At 33.4% G+C, this 11,990-nt stretch overlaps 2 protein-coding genes across 7 annotated transcripts in view; both read right to left on the bottom strand.

The window, feature by feature from the left end:
• The window catches only part of LOC109091394 (discoidin domain-containing receptor 2-like), a 37,698-nt gene extending 27,463 nt beyond the window's left edge, over positions 1 to 10,235 (bottom strand). For all 5 annotated transcript variants that reach the window (XM_042758455.1, XM_042758454.1, XM_042758452.1 and 2 more), the window contains exon 1: positions 8,965 to 10,235. In XM_042758455.1, the coding sequence (XP_042614389.1) occupies positions 8,965 to 9,325 (361 nt within the window). In that variant the 5' untranslated portion in view covers positions 9,326 to 10,235. The remainder of the gene's footprint in view (positions 1 to 8,964) is intronic.
• A 545-nt stretch (positions 10,236 to 10,780) lies between these two features.
• LOC109091041 (UDP-N-acetylhexosamine pyrophosphorylase-like) overlaps positions 10,781 to 11,990 on the bottom strand; it is a 13,440-nt gene continuing 12,230 nt past the window's right edge. For both annotated transcript variants that reach the window (XM_042758458.1, XM_042758456.1), the window contains 2 exons: positions 11,704 to 11,769; positions 10,781 to 11,535 (listed from right to left, as the gene is read on the bottom strand). In XM_042758458.1, the coding sequence (XP_042614392.1) occupies positions 11,442 to 11,535; positions 11,704 to 11,769 (160 nt within the window). In that variant the 3' untranslated portion in view covers positions 10,781 to 11,441. The remainder of the gene's footprint in view (positions 11,536 to 11,703; positions 11,770 to 11,990) is intronic.

The following is an 11,990-nucleotide window of genomic DNA, read 5'->3' on the forward strand; positions in this document are numbered from 1 at the left end:
GGTAATTCAGTTCTTCCTTTTCATGTCAGCTCTCATAGATGTGCTTTGTCTCCCCAGGGACAACCCTGTTTGATTAACACGTGTGACTCTGCAAACCTCTGTGTGAACTCCCAAGCAGAGGGGATACCACACACAGGGAAAAGAGCAGTCATGACCCGGGTTACAAGGACCCTCAATTACTCGCAGCGGTGCATACCAGGGTTACGGCACAGTGGGGAGAGAATTCTTTGGTGTGTTATTTTGCCAGCATTTCCCAAAGTCACATTCCCAAGTTTTAAACACTTTTAACACTTTGTTAACAGTCCATTTCAGAGATATCAGAATATCATCAGTTCATGCCACTGCAAATACAATATTAAACTGCATAATGTTATTGTATTTATTTTTAAACTGTATTGTATATTGAATTTCAGAATTTTAGTTGGTGCTAAATTTAAGTTCATGTTCAGTCCAGTAAAGCTGGAAAATATTGATAATGAATGACATTCAGGTGTCATTTGTATCCAAAATAAAGTGCTACCATGTACTATCATGACTTTCACAAATATTAAGCAGTTTCATTAAAACCAATAATAATAATCATTTCAATATTGATAATAATCAGAAATGGTTCCTGAGGACCAAATCAGCATATTGGAATGATGTCTGAAGGTGACACTGACACTGAAGTAATGGCTGCTGAGAATTTAGCTTTGCCATCACAGGAATAAATTATTTGAAAATATATCAAAATACAAAACAGGTATATTCAAATGTTAAATTCTAATAATATTCCAATGCTTTTACTGCAGCTTTGCTGGGCATATAAAACTTCTTTCAAAAACATTACAAAAATCATAATTATTCCAAACTTTTGATTGGAGGTGTTCAGTACCTTAATAGTCTACGTACAAAAGTCCAACAATCATTTTTCATTCTGTCCTCCAGTGTATGTTGGAAGTTTATTGATTTCAAAGGTATTTCAAAAGGTCCCTCAAGTATTGCGGTACTGCACAGAAACACTTGGTAGTTCAGGTCCCTCAGTTTATGACCTTCAAGCTAAAACATACTTCAGGCGAAGTGTGAACAGAGCAGATGATCTAGGTCACAGTGAGACTGCAGTCAACATATGAAGTTACTGGAAGTTGCCTCTGATGCACTCATATCTGCTCCACACATTTACAGCATAATATATGATTAAAGGGCCTGCTGTTGGTACCAGCCCTACGAAGCCATTCCTCAAATGTCACGAGTCATGGTGCTCACACGGAGCGATTCTGCAAGGAGGCAGATGAAAATAATTCAAGGGGACATAGGCAGACAGGGCACAACGGGGAAAGTAATAAGAGATTTGTCTCTAAATGCTATGGTTTACTGCATTATGAAGCTGTCATGACCTAATCACATAACTTGAGAAGACAAAGTAGACGACCACTTCTGAATATGGATGGATTTATTTTTTATTTCTTTCTTTCAGGAATGGCTGGTTATTTTTATTTAGTGATTGTTGTTTCTCATTTTTTTTGCCCAAGCACTTTGGAATGTTTCAAATCATTTTACCAGTGGCTCGAAGGAATTATAAAGGAAAGCTCATGCTGCAGCTTTCTAAATCATTTGCCATGCTTCATACGCTTCAAAGAAGACATTATTACTTATATAGTCTGCATTAAAAGTAAAAGTAGTCACTTAGCATAAGGAACACACACACACACACACACACACACACACACACACACACACACACACACACTACTTTTTTAAAGACTATTACATTCTTACAAAAACAAAGTTTATTTTAAATAAATGGTGTTCTTTTTGAACTTTCTTTTCATAGACAAATCCTGAAAAACATGCTTCTTACAAAAATATTAAGCAGCACAACTGTTTTCAACATCGATCTAAGAAAAGTTTCTTACAAGAAAGTGAAGTGATGTGTGGCCAAGTATGGTGACCCATACTCGGAATTTGTGCTCTGCATTTAACCCTTCCAAGTGCACACACACAGTAGTGAACACACACCCAGAGGAGTGGGCAGCCATGTGCTGCACACACACAGAACACACCGCACGGATGTGCTGCGGCGCCCGGGAGCAGTTGGGGGTTCGGTGCCTTGCTCAAGGATCTCCCCTCAGTCGTGGTATTGAGGGTGGAAGAGAGCGCTGGTTATTCATGCCCCCCACCAACAATACCTGCCGAACATGAGACTCGAACTCGCAACCTTTGGGTTACAAGTCCGATTCTCTAACCATTAGGCCAAGACTGCCATCTGAGAGTCTGGGAGTCTCCCTGAAAGGGTTTGGACCAATAACAATCTACCTGCCCTTAGAAGCATAAGCCTTAGAAAAGTTGAATGGAATCAGGACGCAGGATTTAAATCTCCCACATGATCTAACCTCTGCTTCACTGTGAAAGTGCATCTGCCACATCAACACAAAGAAGATCCATCATGATTTTTTTCCCAGTCCTAGTATATTTGTTTTATAGGCTTAATTAGAAGAATATTCCACATGAAATTCTGGAGGAAAACAAAACCCTTCTGCCATCTTAGATGAACTTTTTGTACTGCTAACACAGTGTTTATTAATGGAAACTTGCTAACACTTTACAATAATGTTACAACATAAGTGAACTAACAATGGACAATACTTCTACAGCATGTTAATTTCTATATTAACTAATCATTTTTTAAATAAAAAATTGCATTACTTAACATTAATTAATGAACTCTGAACAAACAATGAACAAATGTACTTATATTAACATACATATAGTAAATATTAAGTTAATATTAATATTATATTAAATATATTACTAAATTTTAATACATGTTACTTAATGCATTAACTAGTGTTAACAAATGAGACTTTATTGTAAAGTGTTACTGGAACAATTAAGTTCTGTTGAATTTAAGATGCTGATTAAATCAATTAAATATCTAAGCTTATATTTGACACATTAGTATGCATATTACAATAGAATAGCTGGAATAGAATGTTGTTATGAAATTAAAAGGTCATAGATCAAATCCCAAGGAATGCATGGACTCAAAAAATGTATATTTACATGTACTGTAAGTCACTTTAAAAGTGTCTGACATATGCATAAGTGTAAACTAATAACAGTTATCTGAAATTTCACTCATAATGGTTGAACGGGAAAAATTTAAATAATGTACAACTTAAAATAAAATATAACAGTCTCACAAGAGCATTTCATTCGTTTTTAACTAGATGATTAATTAAAGTCCAAAAAAAAAAAAAAAAAAAAAAAGAAAAAACTGAATGAATGAACTAATTTGGTGGGATTTGCAAAGAGCAATAAGAGCTGCCATTATAAATATTTATTCCAAGTTAATTTAGCAGATAAATAGTAAAGTATATAAAAAGGAAGCTTCTTCTGACAAGTATAATTCCCATTGGGGCAATTAACCAGAGTAAGCAAAACTTACAAAGGAAAAAAAAGTAACGTGTTTGATCTAATAGAAGTTTTGTGGTGGGAAATCAGTTTTTCCCAATGAGCAATTACCCTAGAGATTCTAACCATAAAAAGACTCTCAGCAACATGCCAGAATACCATTACTGAGAAAATATCATTTCAGAAAATCACACTAAAACACTATTTTATTATTATTTTTTTTTATCTGATAACAGTATTTAAAGCGAAACCATTAGCGATTCAAAGGAACTTATTAAACACAACACTTGATAGTACAGAAAGCCAATAGTGTACACAAAAGTCGTGGCCCTCGTGAGACCTCTAAGTGTAAGTATTGTAGGATTTAGCTGATTCCTAACCACAATACTGGCTCTTCAGTGCAACCTGGCAAAAAGAGTCAATTACACATTACACTTTATCTTCTAGCCGCTTTAGTCAACATGATTCACATGCAGTAGGTGAAGATTGCTTTTAAAGTAAAAGTGTAGCCTAGCACAGAGCCTGGTTACCTCATAAACAGCATGAGGCCCATATCAGGAAATAGTGTCAGTGATTTTGCAATGAGGACACAGTGTGCTCTTTGAATTCAAATGCATAGTGGGGCTCATAGCTGTCTCAATGAGTATTTATGCAGAAAGTAGTCAATTTTTACAGTTAAATTAACATTTGGGATGAATGATAGATTTTACAGGTAAGCATTTTCTTAATGTGCTGTGAAAACCACAGCATTAAAGAGTAAATTGCATTTTATATGCAAAGCTTTTATCTTTCTGCACTTTTTCCAGTGCCACATCGAGGACGCTTGAGCCATGAATGCTACTGATGTTTAAAGCAGGGGTCAGCCTTTTTCGGGATGGACACAGACAGAAAAGGATGCATATACAGTAGTACCAATATTAATGCACTGAAATTTGATATAATGCTTTTATTACAAAGTCATTAAAATATTTATATTATTTTATTTTTATTTTACAGCATATTATATTAAATTGAAGCTATACTAACAATGAAAGTTCATGTACTGTAGGTTTAACTAACTTATTAGTCTCCATATAAGATTTGTTCTAGACAAACAAATACGAACTCTAACTTTAACCAGTCTCTCATTATAGAATATAGCAGAGAAGCTTAGTGACAACTTCAGATTAGAAGACAGATAGATCATATCTTTAGGTCTTAATTAAATATCATAACACATCAGTGTTAAGATCAGGTTAAGTCATTAAAATAATTAGATATTATATGATTGAAGCTGTACTATACTTTTTTTTTTTAACAAAAAATGAGTGGTTTTAGTGATCATTTAAAATAAAATTTCATGCAAGTTTAACTAAATTAATAATCTCCATATAATCTTTGTTCTAGACATAAACAACCCTTAACTCTAATTTTAACCATTCTGTCATTATAGAATATAGATAAGCTAAATGGCCACTTCAGATTGGAAGACAGATAGGTTATATCTTATGACCATAATTAAATATCACACATCAGTGTCAAAATCTTGTCAATAAATAATTACATATTAATTTATATTTTTGTATTATAGAATAGTCTACTATTATATCATTTTAAAATGAAGTTACACAATTTTTAAGTACTATTTTTAAATCATTAAAATAATTATGTAGTATAGAATATTATATGATATTAGCTATTAGCTAAATATATTATTTAAATTTTATGCTTTTTTTTTTTACAAAAAATCTGAGATTTTTAACAAAAATTTATAATAAAACAGTTTATGCAGGTTTTAACTAAATTATTACTTTCCCTAATAACTTTGTTCTGATCATACACAAATCCTAACTCTAACCAGTCTCTCATTACAGAATTCAGCAGATAAGCTAATGACAGCTTCATATAGATTGAAGGACCGATAGGTCATACATTATCTAAAGGCCTCAATTAAATCTCATTGCACATCAGTGTCAAAATCTGGTTTCAATTTGTGGCCCCGTAAGTGAGAGCTTTCCAAGATCTGGGATCATCACTTAACCAACCAAATAACCAGAAAATGACAGTGAAGGGCTCTTCAAATGGCACCTTTCAAGACAACTATATGCACTTTTGGTTATGCTTCAGAGCCTCCCTTCACTGCTCACTGCAATTAACTGTCAAGATTTGATCATATACTTCAAAAATGATGACAGTGTGATCTTCACAATCATGTTTTTCAATATCCTGCACAGTTTGGAGATGTAAGCATTTGTGGAACTTCAGGATTAGATGACACTAACTTCCTCAAAACATTTCTACACTGTAAAAAGTTTTTTTTTTTCCTTTTCTTTTTCTGAAGTCATCAATAAAACAAAATTATTGAAGTATGTTTTGTAACAAAACACTATTTCAGTTTTTCTACTTCAGAATTTCATGTTTAATTCAATGTGTCATTTGCCTTTCTTGCAGTTGTTTGTGAAATTACTAGCAATTTCTGAACAAAAATTGTTTCGCCACCATTTTTTTCAGTGCATGAGAGCTTAATGTAAGTAAGATAAGAGTGTGGCTTTATGTAATTCAGATCTGAAATTAGCACAACTACAATAGTGCATTTTATTTGGCATACCACGTACTACTGGAGTGAATGGATCTTATTCGCCAGGCTGATATTCACAGGCCTGTAAATGTAGGTATGAAGAGAACATGTGTTTTTCATTTGAAACCTCTTTCATTCCTCCCTAAAGCAAAGTCATAGCATTGCAGATATTTTACTTGCATGGAAATGCATAAATCCAAATCAAATGGCAGTTCCAGCTAAATTAGAGCCAGGTGATAGCAAAAACAGACGCAAGTGCAATGACACATGTTACAGAATCATGACATTTTGTGATGAGTAAATGTTTTCTACTTTTCTTTAACTTATTTAGGACAGCACAAGTGACTGAAAAATATCATTTTGTCTTATTAAACAAAGATGTCATATACTCTACAGTTAGCATAATTTAATAGCGATGGAGCAAGATAATAATAATAAAAATAAAAACAATTAAGGGCCACAAACAGTATAAATTAAAATTTGCTACTGGAGGTATATGAAAAAAGATGTTACACAATTTCAAATAATTTACAATGCAGTAAGTAGTCAGCAGTTACATTTCTTAAGAGTTGAAGATCAGGTTAAATTTTTTAGACTGCTATTTATGGTGTAAAGCTATATGGTCCAAATGGTCATAGTTCTGGTGAACGTCATCTGTGCACCTGCACAAAAAAATAAATAAATAAAAAACACTGGAATGTAACATATACTCTCTCCTGAGCTTTCAGACTTAAATTACACCAAACAACTTCGCCAGTGGAAAATACCTTTTCCATTTTCTTTCTGAAAAGCAACAGTCAGTTTACAAAGTGTTGCATGAATCATACAAGAATCAATGCAAGCAGTGGGTGCTTTCTTCCTGAAACGTCAATGCAACATATTTCCAAAAGAGCAGATCTGAGTGCTTAAAAAAGTTGTTTGCTCCTAAAAATATGTTTTCTTTATATGCAAAAATGCATACAATTTTTTTCCCCTTTGTATATCCAGCCTAATTCGGGTTAAGGTGGGAGAACAAATATAGTATAAGGTATATGGACACAAACATTTTCTGTTAACTATTCTTCCATCGACGTAACAGTAAGAAAAGTTAGGTATTTTCTGATATTTTCTTTAAGAAATAGGGTATTAAATTACCTGCAACCAAATCTAAAATTAAAAAGAATGGTTTAATGGTTTCACGGTCCCATATTAAACTCAATAATAATTATTAGTATTGATATCTTTGCAATGTAATTGTCACAAAAACATTTAAATGCATTAATATGGTACTATACGCATTACTATGGGACTGGCTTAAAATGCGCTATTCAGTGTTATGCAATATGTACCAGGGGTCTCTGATAAGTGGTTTAAAAGATATTGAATATATTGTAATGCTGGATTTCTATTACTCCTTAACCTCCTTGCACCCAAAAGATCTGTGAGCACTAAGCTAAACTACACATGAATTACACATAAATTCATTTTCAGGCTTGGAAATCTTCATCCACCCTTTTGGCAAGTAGTTTAATCACATACTGGAAATACATATATGTTTTAAAATAATATTACTTCAAATGTTTCCTGTGGCTCAGTGGTAGATTATTGAGTAAGCAGCACAAAAGGTCATGGGTTGAATTCCCAGGGAACACACATACTGGTAAAAAAAAAGAGAAGAAAATAAAAATAAAAATGTACAGCCTGAATGCACTGTAAGTCCCTTTGGATAAAAGCGTCTGCTAAATGCATAAAATGTAAAGCTCTGGATTCTTAAATGTTTAGAATAAATTTAAGGATGTATAAAAAACTGACCATACGTAATTCAAATGAATCATATGTCGATGTCTTGGAAAGCTCATCACTGTGTAATGCCGGTAGTGAGGTCATGAACCATGTCCTACACAAACCAGGTTGAGTTTAACAGTGAATTTGGACATTTAAATCACTTTTAAAAATGTCAAAACAAGTTATAAACAAATGAGCTTGTCATAAACCAATCTGTCTCAAAGTGATTTTTAAAGGATATATGAAGTCTGTTCACCACAAGTTCACACAGGTGGTCCTAACAAGTAACAGCAGGTGCAACTTCTGGTAACACTTTATTTTAAGGTGTCCTTCTTACCCGTTACATGTACTTACTATTATAATAACAATTAATTATGCATAATCACATGCAAGTAACCCTAATCATAACCCAAAGTAATCCTAACCCTAAGTACATGTATTTAATTAATATTACTCAGTACTTAAATGTATACTGTAACAAGAACACCAAACTTTCTAATTTATGATGATTATACTAACTTTGAAAAAAAGTCAATATACTTTGCATAATTTTGTTTTATCAGCAATTTAAATTTTGTGAACTGCTTTGCTTAAAAGGTATATTACAAATATTATATTTTTTTTATGCGAGGCTCAACTTTCCAAATACTTTTTACAAATATTTAAGCCACTGTACTTTCATTGTGTGTGTGTGTGTTTCACAGCCACCATTCAAGCTCATTATTAGGAAATAGCATCCTCATGTTAACTTATAGGCTAGATATGTTTTATAATACAAATATTGTATCCATAATTTGTCAACTATAAAAGGGGCACATTTATAATTGTACAAGGCTGCATTGCATAGTAAAGGAAGGCAACACGAGGAAGACATATTACATTATACAATAATGCACAATATCCAAGCAAAATCAAGTACTTTGAGTAAACTTGCGTGAAATTTAACAAGCCAGAACATACAATGGCTACCTTGTAAAAAAAGTCAATTCAGAACAGCTGGTTTGCCAAAGTTCACTGGATCAAGCCGCTCTGCTATCCGCTATTTTAGTCTGCCATGCAAACAGTGGCTGTCCAGTGCAAGGTTTAACAAAAAGCCAACGGAACAGCACTAATACACATTCAATCATCTTAAAACCATCACAATCATTCATATACTTATTCCCTTGAATCCAACAGAGGGAATTATCAAACTTTCTTTAAAAATAAAAAAAGAAAAGAAAACAAAGAAAAGATACAGTATGCAAACTTACTGCTTGGGTTGCTGTTTTCAAACCATTTGTCCAAAGATTTATTAATTCCAAATAATGTATGTCTAACCAGGAGGACAAAAACAAGACCTTTTCTTTCTCTCCGAAGTTCTCTTTCAGATCTCACACTCAGGCACGGTAAGCTGATGTAAGACACCACTGGATGAGGGGAAAAAAAAGAGCGAGAGAGCGAGAGAGAGAGAGAGAGAGGCAAAAAACTAACATTCTGAGGATTCTTGGGAAAATGCCAAAGTCCCAGAATTCTTCGTGCCATACAGAAGGTTTCAATTAAGTCAGACTCCTGTGGCCAATCAGAGAAAATTTTCTTGAAAATTATTTTTTTGTATATATATTCCAGCAGCATTTAGAATGTTTATACCATCTTTCAGAATGTTTTAAGTGTTTTATGTGCATATGTTATTATCCTTTGCCATATATGTCAGCTCTCACTAGTCATTTCAAATGTATTGAAGACACAGTAAATTTTCCTTTCCCCATTTACGTTTCTTTGCATTTATTGTCCTATATCCTGCTTATAAAAGTATTAATTCCTGGAAATGTATGGGTAGGTAGGGTGGGACCTGATACCACAGATAGATCTGGTTGTAACTCTGGAATTGTTCATCAATATAACTTAAATTTTTCTTAGTGAGATCTCTGAATTTAGTTTGCCTTCCCCTTTAAATCCCTCCTCCGTCACTTTAGAGGAAAATCATTCTGCAAGATGAGAAAAGCAGTCCCAACTTTTTTTCACTATTTCTTTTTATTTTTTTCACCATTAGCTTTGGCTAGGGACAGGATATTCAATAATAATTTATATATTCAATAATAATTTATAGATGGTAAAACGATACAGAACTATTGGTCTAGGAGAAAAAGCAAGCAATAAAAATTTAAAATTTCTCCACTGATTTGAAGAAACACAAATCTGTACACTGCGTAATTTGATTTCCACTAAGTATCAAATAGATTACCATAAATAAAAGCCTAAAGAATGGCCCCTGAGCTACTTGTCATTATTCAAAGCCACAGACAGTACATTATTTGCACAAATCATCTGCCTGGATTTATGTACCTTCCTCAAGTGCACAAAAGTAACAACATAAAAAAAAAAAATCCAGCTTGTCGATTGTCTATATTTGATCTTGAACAATCAACATTTGTGCAAGCAACCTAGTTTTAAAACTTCCATTAAATACATCCTCATGGTTCCAACACTTCACATTCATTTTCAAGAAATTATTCTCTAATTTCCAAGCTTTGTGGGATGTTTATACAGGGATTTAGATTGATGGACTTAGGTTAAGGCATGTTTCTATCCATTTTTCATTATAGCAATGAGACAAAAACTCCCCAGATTCAACCACGTGAGAAGTGTAAACAGATACACTTTAAAATGTTTAAAAACATTTCTCTATTCAGCGTTTTCTTTTTTCTTTTTTTTGAAAACATCTCTGAATTCCCGGAGAACCAAATTAAGTGTCAGGAACTGATATTTTCATTGCCAACTGAAGGCAACTCAAATCCAAGAATTCTGAGAAAATGTTTTCAGTTTACCCGAATAGGAAGAAAAAAATACCATGCTTAAAAAATAATTTTGAAAAGGTGCCTGTTTATACTAATCATGCTTGGAACCAGGAAGCATTTGTCTTTGCTTTAATGTGAATCCATGAATTGCAGCAATTTTCTCAAATTTCAAATTATATGTAATGTAATTCTCTGATTTCCATGCATCTTGTGCAAATGTAAGTAAAAGAATTCCTATAAATGGTTACTGAGAATAGTATACAAAAATTAAGGTAAACAAACAAATCAATCATTCATTCAGATAAATTATTTTATACATGGATGTGCACAAACAAACTAACATAAATGGTGCAGACAAAGGCTAATCGGAAAAGTGAGATAGGAAGAGTGTAAAAGAGAGAGAATGTGTCTCAAAGTGCACACTTTCTAAAGCACTGTAAGTGGCAGCAACAGATTCCAACCAATCAGAACCTCTCCTTTAAACCCTGTGCTGGAAAGTCTGATGCAATGTCACATTCTCACTCACTTTTTCTCGACGAAAAACATACCTGTCAAAAACAGACATCCATAGAGAAGACCATACTTTGTTTTACATGTATCTACGTTTTCAGAGAGTGGAACAAATTAAGCAGGAATGCCTAAAATCTTAGCAGTGTCCATTCATGCAATCTACAGCACTGTGTATTATTTGATACATTTATATATAAATTAGACAGTTAAATTCATAGGTTCCAATTCCAAAAAAAAAAAAAGCACTGCACATTGATATAAAAATAAGTCTTCGCAAAATAAATAGTTTGATTATAAAATTATTTGATTATGATTGGCCTTCTGGCACCCTTCCTTCATTTTATTGCACAAGAATTTCACGGTTTCCTCCACCCTGGCAGGAAGTGAGATGAAAATGATAAAGAGTCTTCATTCTGGTTTCAATGCTGCAGCTGGCTCAAGGTTCACAGGCCGTTCTTCACAAGCTTGTGGACACTGTTCTCATCGATGAGCAGAGTGGGCTGGAAAGCTTGTCCATTCACAAGATGCTCCAACCCCGGAAACAAGAGAGGCTATTAGTTCTTTGAAATAGGAACTAGCAAGTAGAGTACGAGGCCTAAAATGTTTTTTGTTTTTTGTTCTTGCACCTAAACCATATATTAGATAAAAAAAAAAATACTCTTGAGATTGATATTCAGATTAAAATATGCCTTTATGCCTCTTACCTCACCACCATAAGACACAAGAGGAGAGATCTCACATTTGATTGGCAGGTCTGTTCCATCCTTCAAGCTTTGATAGGCAGAGCACCAAAATGAGATTTTAATACATTTTGCATTTTCAGATCAAGCATTAATCATGTCTTATAAGATTTTAAATGATTTTAGCCAATGTTAGATTTTATATCAATTCAAAATAAAACTTCAGTTTAAACTTACAAAATCTTCAGTAATCAAAATAAATTAATTCCACTACAAATTATTCACCCATTTGATACATTTTGATCACCACAA

This window comes from Cyprinus carpio, chromosome A6 (genome assembly GCF_018340385.1).
Source record: "Cyprinus carpio isolate SPL01 chromosome A6, ASM1834038v1, whole genome shotgun sequence".
NCBI classification, from domain to species: domain Eukaryota; kingdom Metazoa; phylum Chordata; class Actinopteri; order Cypriniformes; family Cyprinidae; genus Cyprinus; species Cyprinus carpio.